General features: G+C 38.4%; 1 protein-coding gene across 1 annotated transcript in view; it reads left to right on the top strand.

The window, feature by feature from the left end:
• Positions 1-15254, top strand: part of WDR64 (WD repeat domain 64) — a 157408-nt gene that overhangs the window by 34393 nt on the left and 107761 nt on the right. The window contains exon 8 of the mRNA XM_015127227.3: positions 166-300. Within this exon, the coding sequence (XP_014982713.3) occupies positions 166-300 (135 nt within the window). The remainder of the gene's footprint in view (positions 1-165; positions 301-15254) is intronic.

Here is a 15254-nt window from a genome sequence, read left to right as displayed (position 1 = left end):
CTAACTAAATAAATAAAAATAAAAAGTGTTATAATGCATTGGGCTGTATTCTACATTCGGGTTTAGCACAATTCAGTTACAATTCAGTTAAAGTCAAAATAAATTGCTGAATAGAAACTTATGTGTGTCTAACATAAATCTCCCCTGCCTTTTCTTAATCCCCAGTGTTAAAAGGAAGCTACATAATGACTGGGTCATGAAAATTAGATATATTTCAGCCCTAAATTGTTTTGGATCCTGCTCCTTAGACAGTAATCATTCATTAGTTTTGGAATCCTTGAAGAGACTCGAGGATAATTTGTAAGTACAGTAATTTATATACATGAACAGTCTGTGAATTTCAAACTTTTTACAATGATAAAACCATGACAGCTTTGGAACTTTCAAACTGGCTTTAAGAAAAATCAGACATTAACTATTCCATTTGTTTGGGAAGGTTAATTAGATTTATCAGGAAGAAACTGAAGCCACTTATGCAAATTTGAACATATGTGTCCTAACATCAACTGTGCTTATTTGTTGTTTATTTCTATCATCTACTGAAATTAATCAATATGAGTGTGTCTATAACATATTTCAAAATATAGTTCTGTTGGTAAAACTTTATAATTTTAAAATCACTCTTACAGGTCAGTTGGCTAACCAAGAGCTTGTGAGTATGATCTGTAGACCAGTCATCACGTTTCATGTGTAATAGACAAGTTGGCATTCTCATAGAAAGGTTCATTTGAATATTGTCTTATTTCCAATCTGGTTAAATATGTATTAATAACTAGAAAGCAGTTATTGTATCTTGATTTGGGGTTTTAAAATTGCATTGAGATGTATGCTACAACACGAATAAATATCAAAACCATTAAGCTGAATAACAGAAGCCAGACAAAAAGACTGCATATTGTATGATTCCATTTATATGTAATATCCCAAAAAGGGGCACATTTATAGAGACAGAAAGTACATCAGTGGTTGCCTAGGACTGGTGGTAGAAGCAGGGATCCCAAATGCGCCCAAAGGGACTTTCTGGGATGATGAAAATGTTCTAAGCTTCTTGTGGCGACTGTTGGTTGTTACACAATTCTCTAAATTTACTAAAAAGTATTGAGTTGTACACTTACAATGGGTGAATTTTATGATACGCAAATGTTATGGTACCTACTGGGGTATTACATACCCTAATAAAGATGTCTCAGAAAAGTGCATTGAGACTCCTGGCTGCCTTCCAGCCTGGCATGTAAAGAGCTTGGAAGTTGCCATTCCATCCTAACAAGTAAAAATGTAACAAACTAAAAAAATGAATGATTTTTCTTAGATCCATCAGAGAAGTAAGGTCACAAGGCAGCTTTGTTGCCCCCATATTGGAGAGAGAGAGGGGCAAACGCTGAGAATCACAACTTACTGGAGCAGAAATTCACAGGCAGGAACCCCTTGAGTAACCAGCATAGGGCAGGAAAGCCTAAACTGTAATGGACAAGTGCTCAGCATGGACAGTTTTAGAGTTAAAAATTCCAGGGGTGCCCAGTCATAGGGGCCCCTATGCTTTTGTGAGTTTTATTTCCCGGAGTTCAACAGATTCTTAAAGTATCAGTGAAAAATCCACTCTTGCTTCTGGCAGAGGGGAAGGAAAAGGAACCACTTGGAAATGTGCCAGAACATGTTGTTCTTTCCAAGGCCTGCCCTCAAGAGACACTATGTTATCAGAGTCTAAGCTATTGGAACTTTGTCTGGGAATAACTCACAGAAGGAAGGAAAATATCCACTCTAACTTCTGGTCATACCTAAGAGGGAGGGTGAGGAAGACTGAGAAGCACCTGTGAAATTCACAATCCAGACACACAGGCTCATCAAAAGAATGAGACTTCCTCACAGGATTCACCTTCCCCCACAGCTTACCAACATGTTACTAATGGTCTATCTACAGCAGTTCCCTTTACCCAGTAAATCATGTCCAGCTATCAAGAAAAAAATTACAAGGCATACTAAAAGGCACAAAACAAACTGTCAGAGTGATCAAAAAACAAGACCCAACTATATGCTGTCTATGAGAAACACACTTTAAATGTAAAGCCACATATAGGCTAAAAATAAAAAGATGCAGAAAGATATACCATACTAAAACTTATCAAAGGAAAGCAGAAGAAGCTATGCTAGTTCTATATAGAACAGATATCAGTGCAAGGAAAATTATCAGGGATAAAGAAGGGCATTACATAATGGTAAAGGGGTCAATTCTTAAAGATGCCCTAACAATCCTCAATGTGTTTGCACCTAACAACACAACATCAAAATTAATGAGGCAAAAACTACAACTGCAAGAGACAGAGCAAGCATCAGAATCAGATTCAGACATGGCAAGGAAGTTGGAATTATCAGAATGGGAATGTAAAACAACTATAATTAGCAGGCTAAGGGCTCAGATAATGCAGGCAGCATACAAGAACAGATGGGCATTATAAACAGAGAGATGAAAATTCTAAAAGAATAAAAAATTCTAAAGATCAAAAACACTGATAGAAATGAATAACGCCTTTGATGGACTCATTAGTATACTGGACATAGCTGAGGAAATAATTTATAAAAGATTCAAAAACAGAAAGCAAAGGGGAAAAAAACGGAAAAACAAAAACAAAAACAAAAAAAACCGTAGGCTATCCAAAAACTGTGGACAACTGTGAAAGGTGTAACATATGTGTGATGAGAACACCAGAAGAAGAAAGGGAGAAAGGAAGAAAAGGAACATTTGAAGTTATGACTAAGAATGTCCACAAATTAAAATGAGACACCAAACCCCAGATCCAGCAATATCAGAAAACACTAACAAGGATAAATGCCAAAAAATAACTATACCTAGGCATATCATATTCAAACAGCAGAAAAGTAAACATAAAGAAAAAAACTGGCCGGGCGCAGTGGTTCACATCTGTAATCCCAGGACTTTGGGAGGACAAGGCGGGTGAATCACAAGGTCAGGAGTTAGAGAGCAGCCTGACCAAAATGGTAAAACCCCATCTCTACTAAAAATACAAAAATTAGCCGGGCATGGTGGCGCGCACCTGTAATACCAGCTACTCAGGAGGCTGAGGCAGGAGGCGGAGGTTGTAGTGAGCTGAGATCGCACCACTGCACTCCAGCCTGGGCGATGGAGACTGTCTCAAAAAAAAAAAAAAAAAAAAAAAAACTTGAAACAAGCCAGAGGGGAAAAACAAACAAACAACTTGTTGTAGAAAAGCAAAGATAAAAATTACTTGTGATTTTTCCTCAAAAATCATAAGCAAGAAGGGCAGAGTGAAATATTAGAAGACCTACCAGCCTAGAATTCTGTATACTGTGAAATTATCCTTTAAAACTGAAGGAGAAATAAAACATTCTCAGACAAAGAGAAATTGAGGAAATATGCTGTCAGTAGACCTGCCTTCCAAGAAAGGTTAAAAGAAGTTCTTCAGAGAGAAAGAAAAGCCGTAAGTCAGAAACTTGCATCTATGTAAAGAAAAGAAAAGAACAGCATCAGAGGAAGAAAAAGTAAAGGTAAAATAAAAATTGTTATTTTTGTTATTCTTAACTTTTCTAACAGATAATTTGTTCAAATAATAATGACAACAATGTATTCAATTATATGCACAATATACACATGTATAAACATACATGTATGTATATATGGTATATTTGCTATGTGTAAGCAAAATAAATGACAGCAATAATACAAATAATGGAAGGAATTAGGGTTTTTGTTTATTTTAATATACTTGTCCTGCCTGGGCAGTGCAGTGTTACTTGAAAGTGAACTTGGATTAGTTGTAAATGTGTATTGCAAATGATAGGTCAACCATGAAAAATTGTTTTAAAAAATGTGTAACTGATATTCTAAGAAAATAGAGAAAATGAAATCATGTAACTTGTTTATTTTAAAACACAAAAGGCAGAAAAAGAGTAAAAGACAAAAATAGAAACAAAGGAACAATTAATAGAAAACAGTTACAAACATAGTAGATGTTAATCCAACTATGTCAATAATTACTTTAAAAGTCAATGGTCTAAATACACTAGTTAAGAGCAGAGATTGTCAGAGTGGGCACAAAACAAGACCCAATTCTGTTGTCTATAAGAAACCCACTTTAAATATAATGACACATATAGATTAAAAGTACAGGGATAGGGTAAGACATACCATGCTAACACTTATCAAAAGAAAACAGGAGGCCGGGCGCGGTGGCTCAAGCCTGTAATCCCAGCACTTTGGGAGGCCGAGACGGGTGGATCACGAGGTCAGAAGATCGAGCCCATCCTGGCGAACACGGTGAAACCCCGTCTCTACTAAAAAATACAAAAAAACTAGCCGGGCGAGGTGGCGGGTGCCTGTAGTCCCAGCTACTCGGGAGGCTGAGGCAGGAGAATGGCGGGAACCCGGGAGGCGGAGCTTGCAGTGAGCCGAGATCGCGCCACTGCACTCCAGCCTGGGGGACAGAGCGAGACTCCGTCTCAAAAAACAAAACAAAACAAAAAAAAAGAAAACAGGAGGCCGGGCGCGGTGGCTCATCGCCTGTAATCCCAGCACTTTGGGAGGCCGAGACGGGCGGATCACGAGGTCAGGAGATCGAGACCATCCTGGCTAACACGGTGAAACCCCGTCTCTACTAAAAAATACAAAAAAACTAGCCGGGCGAGGTGGCGGCGCCTGTAGTCCCAGCTACTCAGGAGGCTGAGGCAGGAGAATGGCGGGAACCTGGGAGGCGGAGCTTGCAGTGAGCTGAGATCCAGCCACGGCACTCCAGCCTGGGTGACAGAGCAAGGCTCCGTCTCAAAAAAAAAAAAAAAAAAAAAAAAAAAGAAAAAAAAAACAGGAGTTACTATGCTAATTTTAGACAGAACAGACATCAGTGCAAGGAAAGTTATCAGGGATAAAGGGGGACATTATATAAAGACAAAGGACCCAATTCTTCAAGAAGCCATAACAATCCTTAATGTGTATGCCACCTAATAACAAAGCATCAAAATTAATGAGACAAAAACTTATAAAACTGCAAAGAGAAATACATAAATCCACGATTTAGTTAGAGACTCCAACACCCCTCTATCAGACCCAGCAGGGAGAAAATCAGTTAAGGACAGTTGAACTCAGCAGCACTATCCGTCAACTGGATAGAACTAACATCTGTAGGCTACTTTATCCAAAAGCAGCAGAATACACATTATTCTCAAGCTCATATAAAATATTCTCCAGGATAGATTGCATTCTTGGCCATAAAACACACCTTAACAAATGTAAGAGAAGAGAAATCACACAATATGTGTTCTCAGACCACAAACAAATTAAACTAGAAATCAGTAACAGAAAGATAACTGGAAAATCCCAATAGGTGTGAAGATTAAACAACACACTTCTAAGTAACATGTGGGTCAAGGAAGAAACTTCAAGAGAAATTAAAACTTGTTTTACAGTCTTTTTCAGAGGATGGAAACAGAGGTAATACTTTCTAACTCTATTTTATTAGTTATTATTATTACTGTTTAGAGACAGGGCCTCACTCTGTTGCCCAGGCTGGAGCGTGATCATGTGATCATAGCTCTCTGCAGCCTTGAATTCCTAGGCTCAAGTGATCCTAGAGACAAAAACTGATAGCTGATAAACTACTCTAGTTTCCCAACTAGCCAGTACTGTAGGCACATGTCACCATGCTCAGCTAAATGAGATCTTACCATGTTATGCATGCTGGTCTCAAACTCCTGGCTTCAAGAGATCCTTTCACCTCAGCCTCCAAGGTATGGAATTACAGGAGGGAGCCACCATGCCTGGCCTATTAGTAGTAGTAGTATTTTAGAGATAGGGTCTTGCTATGTTGCCCAAGCTGGTGTCAAACTCCTGATTTCAAGTGATCTTCCCACCTCAGACTTCTGAGTAGCTGGTACTATAGGAATGAGCCACCATGCTCAGCCTAACTCACACTGTGAGTCCAACATTACCCCAATACCAAAATCAGACAAAGTCATTACAAGAAATAACTACAGACCAATATCTCTCATTGACATAAATGCAAAAATCATTAGTGAAATGTTAGTAAATCAAATCCAATAGGGTGTAAAAAGAATTATGCACCATGACTGATATGAACTAAATGTTTGTGGACCCCTCAAATTTATATTTCCTACCCCACGAAAATTATGGTATTAGAGGTGAGGCCCTTGGGAGACAATTTAGGTCATGAAGGTAGATCTTTCAGAAATAGAATTAATGCCTTTGTAAAAGAGACCCCAAAGAGTTCTCTAGTTCTCTTTCTGCCATGTGAGGTTACCACAAGGAAACAGTCATTTGCAATGTAAAAGATGGCCCTTGACAGACCCTGACCATGTTGGCACCTTAGTCTCAAGTCTTCAGAACTGAGAAAAAAAAGTTTATTGTTTAAGCCACATAGTCTATGATACTTTGTTACAGCAGCATGAACTGACTAAAACTATGACCAAGTGGGATTTATTCCAAGAATGCGAAGCTGGATCAACATTCAAAAATCAATTAATCTAATTCATCGCATAAACAAGCTAAAGAAGTAAAATCACATAATCATATCAATAGACGCAGACACAGCATTTGACAAAATCCAATGACACTTTTATAAAAAGACTTAGCAAAGTAAGAATAGAGGGAACATCATCAACTTGTAAAAACATCTACAAAAAACCTCCGATTAACATTATCTACAGTACTGGACAAACAGTTTTCCCACTAAGATCAGGTATAGCATGTTTGCGCAATACAAGGTTATTGTATAAAAGTCAATAACTTTCCTATATCCTAACAATTAACAAGTGGCATTTTAAATTAAAAACATAGGCCAGGCACAGTGGCTCATGCCTGTAATCCCCACTTTGGAAGGCCAAGGTGGGTAGATCACCTGTGGTCAGGAGTTCAAGATCAGCCTGGCCAACATGGTGAAATCCTATCTCTACAAAAATACAGAAATTAGCCAGGCATGATGGCAGGTGCCTGTGATCCCAGCTACTTGGAAGGCTGAGGCGAGAGAATTGCTTGAACCCAGGAGGCAGAAGTTGCCATGAGCCGAGATCGCACCATTGCACTCCAGCCTGGGCAACAGAGCAAGACTCCGTCTCAAAAAAAAAAAAAAAAGAAGAAGAAGAAGAAGAAAACAAAACAGAAACACAATGCCATCTACATTAGCATTTGAGAATGAAATACTTAGGTATAAATCTAACAAAATATGCAAGATCCATATGAGGACAACCACAAAACTCCAATTAAAGAAATCAAGGAATTAAATGAAGAGATATTCCATGTTTATGAATAGGAAGACTCAATATTGTCAAGATACCAGTTTTTCCCAACTTGATATATAGATTTAATGCTATCTCACCCAAAATTCAGCAAGTTATTTTGTGAATCTTGACAAGTTCATTTTAACATTTATATGGAAAAGCAAAAGGTCTCGAGTATTCAACACAACAATGAAGAGGAAGAAAAAAAATCACAGGACTGACAAGCCAAGACATAAAGCTATAGTAATAAAGATAGTGCGGTATTGTAAAACAATGGAAAAAATAGATCAATAAAGCAGAAATAGACCCACATAAATATAGTCAACTGCTCTTTGACAAAGGAGCAATACAATGGAGCAAGATATTCTTTTTAACAAATGGTTCTGGAACAAAGAAATAATTGATAAGCTGTACTTCATTAAAATTGAAACCTTCTGCTCTGCAAAAGACACTGCCAAGAGAATGAGAAGACAAGACACAGACTGGAAGAAAGTATTTGCAAGAGACATATCTAATAAAGGACTGTTATCCAAAATATCCAAAAAATTATTTCAACTTAATAATAAGTAAACAAACCACCACCCAATTGAAAAATAGACAAAAGATCTGAATAAATACTAAGATACACAGATGGGAAATAAGCATAAGAAAGGATGCTAAACACTTTAAGTCATGAAGGAGATGTAAATTAAAATAAGATACCAGTACATACATATTAGAGTTGTCAAAATCCAGAACACTAACAGCACCAAATGCCGGTGGGGTGTGGAGCAAAAGGGACTCTTATTCATTGCTGATGGGAATGCAAAGTGGTGCAGCGACTTTAGAATTCCGCTTGACAGTTTCTTAAGAAAATGAAACACACCCTTACCACATGATCCAGCAGTCATACTATCCGGTATTTACCCAAAGAAGTTGAAAACTTATATTCACACAAAAATCTGTACGTGGATGTTCATAGCGGCTTTATTCTTCATTGCCAAAACTTGGAGGCAACAAAGAAATCTTCAGTAGCTGAATGGATAAACCGACTCTGGTAATCCAGATGATGGAATGTTAGTCAGTGCTAAAAGGAAATGAGCTTTCAAGCCATAAAAAGACATGGAAGACCCTTAAATGCATATTCCTAAGTTAAAGAAGCCAAGGTGAAAAGGCGACATACGTATGATTCCAACTATACGACATTCTGGAAAATGTAAAACTGTGGAGATAGTAAAAAGATCAGTGGTTTCCCGGGCTTTGAGGGGAGGGAGGGAGCATAGCGATTTTTAGGGCACTGAAACTACTTTGTATGATACTATAATAGGGGATAATGTCATTACACATTTTTCAAAACCTATGGAGTGTACAACACCAATTGTGAACCCTCATGTAAACTATGGACTTTGGTTTATAATCATGTGTCCTTTATTATAACCAATGTACCACTGTTGTGTGGGATTTTGATTTCGGGAGAGACTCTGCATGTGTGGGGACAGGAAGAATACAGGAAATCTCTGTGCCTTCCCCTCAGTTCTGCTGTGAATCTAAAACTGTTCTGAAAAATAAAATCTATTTTAAAAATGTGCTGAGCTACAAACAAGAATCTGACTTGTTGCAACAACAACAGTCATATTATTCAGATTTGGCTTTAAGAATGAGCATAAACCTATCTAAAAAGCAATTGGTTAAAACATACAACCCTTCTCTGGTGATTTGGTTCCATTCTTAAAAATTTATTTTCAAAACCCTAATAATTTTTTCTAAATTTCAGCTTTTTAATCTAAAAAATGGGTGAGTTGAAATGAGATTGATTGTTAGCCACAGAACCTGGTTTCCTTCCCCACCTTTACACTTAGAGTACAACTAAAAGTAGTGCTAGGAAAAATGCTGAGTAGCCTGTCCCCCTAACAAAATGCATGATGTCCTTTAGGTTCTCTTGAACTGTTTAAATGAAATTCACACACACAAAAAAGAGACACAAAAAATAGCCTCTGCATATACAGAGCTAGAATTCCTTTAAATTCTGAGGTTTTTAATTTAAGCAATGAAATAACAGAATTAGAAATTTAATGGAAGAACAGACTATCACATCTCTGAGATGTGATTTTTTTTCTAAGATGTGATTTTCTTGAAAGTTGTAGACTTCATGAAAGATACTTTTTTTTTTCACTCATTTAGAAAGGACGAAATGTTTATTTTGGTGTATAACATATTGCACTGAGAGACAAATTAAAAACCCTTCACAGCACATTAAAAACAATTTCATTTCTTGACACCAGATTGGATTCCACAAATATCATTTATATGGCATAATTAATTGCATAGTTTCATTTAGTTTCTGTAATATAATTAACTGCTAGTGATTATACTCTTGCATTTTAAAGGAGTGCATTTCTGAAACATTTAATTAAGAAATAGATGCAAGTTTATATCCCATTTGATTGTATACTATGCTGGCTATTCATGATACATTCATAACCATAAAGGAACACTGTGAAAACATATGCAGATTAATATGCCCTTGTAGTCCTACAGAAGACATATTCTACTTCAACATCCAGAGAAAACATATTCGTTTCCAAGATACACAAATCTTGGAACATTTCCAGCACATTTACCAGGGTGATTACAGCAACTAATGTAGCAACCAGAAACTTATGCAGGTCATATATCGCTTTTAGTCCAGAAATATATCTGTTATCCAACAACTATTTAGAATAAGTCACTATGGGCTAAGCACTATGGACAATACAGATATATTTAAGCCATGACCCCTGCCTCTACATGCTTAAAATTTAAGTGGTAAGATAAAGAATACAGACATAAAGTCAGTGGTATGTTGGAGCCAGTTCATATTAGCTTATGAGAATTGATTGTTAAAATTTCAGGAATTAGGCAAAGCCTGTTGTAAAACATTGTCATCTTGGGATGTCAAACCTAAGCCAAAAACAATCAACCAAACAAATGATCACTGTCATCGTTCAAAATTGAATTATATAAGCTAGTGATTCAATTATATAAAGAACAAAGGCAGTAAATACTCAAAATACATCACTTCTTTTTTATTTATTACGATTTAGCACTGTCTATGTTCTTGGGGGTTTTTTTTTTAATATCCTCAGAAAATACTACACAGTACAATGGAGCACAACTCTATGTTTTTTCCTAACTCCATGTTTAGAGACGTCACATTGGTAATTTGGAAGCAGCCATGCTACCATATCTATAGCATGGAAAACAGCAAACTCTAAAAATCAATCGACCTACCCCGCTTTCCCTGGCTGCAGCTGAATATTACACATTTACCAGCACACCATTGCATGGGATGATAATTATCAATGCAAAGCAGGATATGTCAAAGACCAGTTGAATGGTTTAGAATTATAGGCATAGCAGAAGTTAAGAAAACGGAGTGATAAATGATAGTCCTCAGCAAGCCTAAAGATAAGAACAAGAAATCTTATTTAGAGGACTATAAAAATAAACTTGGCAGTGATTTCATTAACAAGAAATGTTACAGCAGCCACAATAAACATACCAACTCTACATTTGGAGGGATGAAGTGGCTTATTTCCACTTTCTTAAAGAGTATCTTTACACTGGTGCATTTAATTGCCTATTGCCAGTGCTAAGATTATAAAATAGAAATCAAGGCATTAGTCTGAGACCAGGCATAGTGGCTCAGCCTGTAATCCGAGTACTTCAGGAGGCCAAGGTGGGAGAATCACTCGAGCCCAGGAGTTCAAGACCAATTTGGGCAACATAGGGAGATCCTGTCGCTACAAATAATTTAAAAATTAGCCAGGTGTGGTGGCACGTGCCTGTGGTCCCAGCTACTTGGGAGGCTGAGATGGGAGGATCACTTTAGCCTGGGAGGTCAGGGCTGCAGTGAGTGATAATCACACCACTGTACTCCAGCCTGGAGGATGGAATGAGACCCTGTATCAAAAAAAAAAAAAAAAAAAAAAAAAAGAAAAAGAAAAAGAAAAAGAAAAGAAAAAGAAAAAAGAAAGTATTAGTCCGAATAGCACTGATAAGACCCTAACTTATAGCACCTGGAATTTTTTCTTTCAGAAAAAGTTCTCTTTAGAGAAAGTTCCTTTCTCTGACCTCCTCTTTTATTTTATCAGCTCTTGAACACTCTAACTGCCACTATAGCTACTCAATGACCTCACTGAAGTCTCAGATATCTTTGTTGTTGGCAAGGGATCCTGATCCTGACCCCAAGAAAAGGTTCTTGGACCTCACGCAAGAAAGAATTTGGGGCGAGTCCATAGAGTAAAGTGGAAGCAAGTTTGTTAAGAAAGTAAAGGAATAAAAGAATGGTTACTCCATAGGCCAGGCAGCAACATGGGCTGCTTGACTGAATACACTTATAGTTACTCCTTAATTATATGCTAAACAAGGGGTGGATTATTTCTGAGTTTTCTGGGAGAGGGGTGGGCAATTCCTGGAACTGAGGGCGTCTCCCTTTTTTAGACCATATAGGGTAACTTCCTGACGTTGTCCTGGTGTTTGCAAACTCTCATGGCACTGGTAGGAGTGTCTCTTAGCCTGCTACTGCATTATAATCTGTGTATAATGATGAGCAGTGAGGATGACCAGAGGTCACTTTCATTGCCATCTTGGTTTTGGTGGGTTTTGGCTGGCTTCTTTACTGCAACCTGTTTTATGAGCAAGGTCTTTGGGACCTGTATCTTATGCTGACCTCCTATCCCATCCTGTGACTAAGAATGCCTAACCTCCTGTAAATGCAGCCCAGCAGGTCTCAGCCTTATTTTTACCCAGCCCCTATTCAAGATGGAGTTGTTGTGGTTCAAATGCCTCTGACACCTTGATCTCTTCATTATCTCAAATTTTGTCAGCCCTCTCCTCTATTTGCTTCCCTTCCTATTGAGCTGGACCCCAGGTTGATCATCTGAGATAATATCTCACCAGCATTTTCTTGGCCTTATGTCCCTATCTGATCACTGCATCTGATTGCAGAACCCCAACCCTTCTGTTAGCAGAGCCCTTAGCCTAGACTCCTAATCCCTTTACGTGCCTTTACTCTACTTCCTGTCTCATTTTCTCCAGTGACTATTCCAGACTTCTGCCCCTTTCACTCTTCACTGATGTCCTGTCCTCCTATATGATGACAAAACCCGGAGCCTCAAGGGGAATTCTTCAACACATCATACCTTTCAAAATTATCTCTGGCCATACCTTCTTTTCTTTTTGTTTCAGAGGTTAAAGTATCAAACCTTCCATTGGTGACCTTATGCTCAACTCCTTCCATCTTCTCCAGGACCTTGCTGTCTCAGTTCTTCCACTGTCTCCTTACTTTCTTTCTCTATTTTTAGAGACAGGGTCTCACTGTGTCACCCAGACTGGAGTGCAGTGGTGCAATCATAGCTCACTCCTCCAGCATTGAACAGGCTAGTTGGGACTACAGGCAGGAGCCACCATGCCCAGTTTAAACTCTTACTTTCAAACTATAACACTGAAGTCTCTACCGATATGAGTAACCCTTCCTTTGACCTACATTTTCCTCCTAACAATCATCCTACACCTTTTCTTTCCTTCTTATTTTAATTTCCCAGAAGAGTACTCTGCATTCACTGCCTCTGGTTCCTTGATGTTAGTCATTCCCTCTATAATCCTCTCTAATGTAGCTTCTTCCCTATCTACTCTGTGGAATCAGAAAGCCTCAGGACATTCAGCATGACTGATCTCACCCACTCCGAAACTATTCTCCCGGTTTCTGGGAAGCCAGAGTTTTCTCCCAGTATCTTACTGTTGGTTCCTCTTTCTTGTGATTCTTCTTTTCACGCCTTCTCTTAGTGGTGGCTTTCTCTAGCATCTGGTCCTTAGCCAACTTTTCTTCTTACCTTCTAGCCTCTTCTTGGGCGACAGCTGTATTCTTCAATACACGGATACCTGTGTACTGATGAAACCCAAGGTATCTTGAATTTGGGACTTATTCTTGCTCAACATCTACACTTGGATGATATCTCATAGCCCCTCAGATTCATATGACCATATCTGAGCTTAACTCCCCCCACTCTAAAATATATACCTGTCACCTCACATGATTCTTTTCCCTTCCTTGATCCCCACAAACCAGTAATCACCAAATATGTCTATATTGCCTCATAACCACTCATGGAATCTGTCCTATCTCCTTTATCTCTATTCCTTTCACTCTCCTGGCCTTTATCTCCAACTGCCCTCTTGCCTCAATATTATCCTTGTCAAAACTATTGTTCATTAATCTTCCCGGGTACTCTCCTGAAGATGACATCCAAACATCTGAATACTTTTCACAGTTCTCTGTCCCCTCCCCACAGCACTTCCATGATCTAGCCCCCCACATACCCCTTACCTCATCCCCTTCAGTGCCCTTCACTGCCTTGTACTTAGCTTCCTGTAAATCTGAACTGCTTGCTGCTCCCTTGAAACCCCCATGCTGGAACTTTGTACATGTTTTGAGCCTGAAATACTCTCCCCATTCTTCCTCTTCTTTCTGTCCTCCAACCTCCAGGAATCTTTAAGGATCAGATGGTACCTACTCCAAGGAATTTTCCTGACCATTCCCCAGCACCTTTCTTCCAAGATAGGTTAAATACCCTTTTCATGCTGTATTAGTCCATTCTCCTGCTGCTATAAGGACATACCCAAGACTGGGTAATTTATAAAGGAAAGAAGTTTAATTGGCTCTTCAGGCTTCCTGAAGATGTCACAAATGCCGAGTTTTGAAGAATTGGTAAAAATTAGTCAGGCAAAACAATTGAGAGGTAGCAGAGTGGATAAACAGACACAATACAGAAGTGGTGTTCACAAAGATATGGAAGAGAAAGAGAAGATGGTGAGTTCTCAAAATTGCAAATGATCCAATATAATTGGAGAATTGAGTGAGAGAAGAATTGGGGAAGATGAGGCTAGATAATCCAAACATGAAAAGACCTGCATACGATGCTAAAGAGTTGGGATTTTAACCTGAAAGCTATTGGAAGCCATCTAATGCTTTAAACAAGAGAGTGAAAAAAATATGTTTTTGACAGATCACCCTAACAGCAGAGTGGAGAATGGATTGGGGAAGGGCAAGCTCAAAGCAGGGAGACCAATTGAGGAAGATATGACAATACTACTTTAGAAGAGAAATGATGAGCGTTTGGGCTTAACCAGGGGAAGTAGGGACAGAGAGAGAACAGATATTCTTGCATAACTTAGAAGAATTGGTGGCCTACTGGATGAGAATAAAGGAGAGAGAGGAATCTGTTTCTTTTTTTTATCCTTAACATATTTATGGCATACCTATTTTAGACCAAAAACTAACTGTTCTAGGTAGTCATATAATATAGTGGTATGCAAAAGAGACTAACAGCTCTCATGGGGCTCCTCTTCTAGTGGAGAGACAGATAATAAACAATTAAATAAATAGTACAAATTGAAGGGAGAGGATAGATGGTGAGGGGAGGCAGTATGTTTGACAGGATGGTCAGGAGAGACTGCTCTGAAGAGACAACATTTGAGCAGAGATCTGAATGTGGTGAAGATCAAATCATACAAATATTTAGAGGAAGAAGGTTTGAGAACAGGTGACTGTCAGGCTTCTGGCTGGGAGGGCTGTTTACATGGCACTATTTACTATTATTAATAGAATATAAGTGAGCAAGGCAGCACTTTGCTCACTTGCTTCAAGGGAGCAAAAGAATTCTAATGTAACCTCTGCCAACTTATTTGTTGGCCATGTGGTCTTGCGCATGTTACTGAAATTATTTGAACCTCAATAACCTCCTTTATGAATGGAAATAGCACTAACTTTCTCATCTCACAGGATTTTTCTGATGGTCAAATAAGCTGAGATGGGTGAAGGTGCTTTGGAAATTGTAAAATGCAGTACAAATTGAAAGTATTATTATTTGCTTACAGTCATTTAAGCCTTCCTGAAGAATGGACTTTTAAAGAAGACTTTGATTTCCGTGTGCTGTCAAAATCCACGAAAATAATAAATACCCCAACACCAGAGA

This window comes from Macaca mulatta, chromosome 1 (assembly GCF_049350105.2).
Source record: "Macaca mulatta isolate MMU2019108-1 chromosome 1, T2T-MMU8v2.0, whole genome shotgun sequence".
NCBI lineage: Eukaryota > Metazoa > Chordata > Mammalia > Primates > Cercopithecidae > Macaca > Macaca mulatta.
This window is presented reverse-complemented; position numbering and strand designations above follow the sequence as displayed.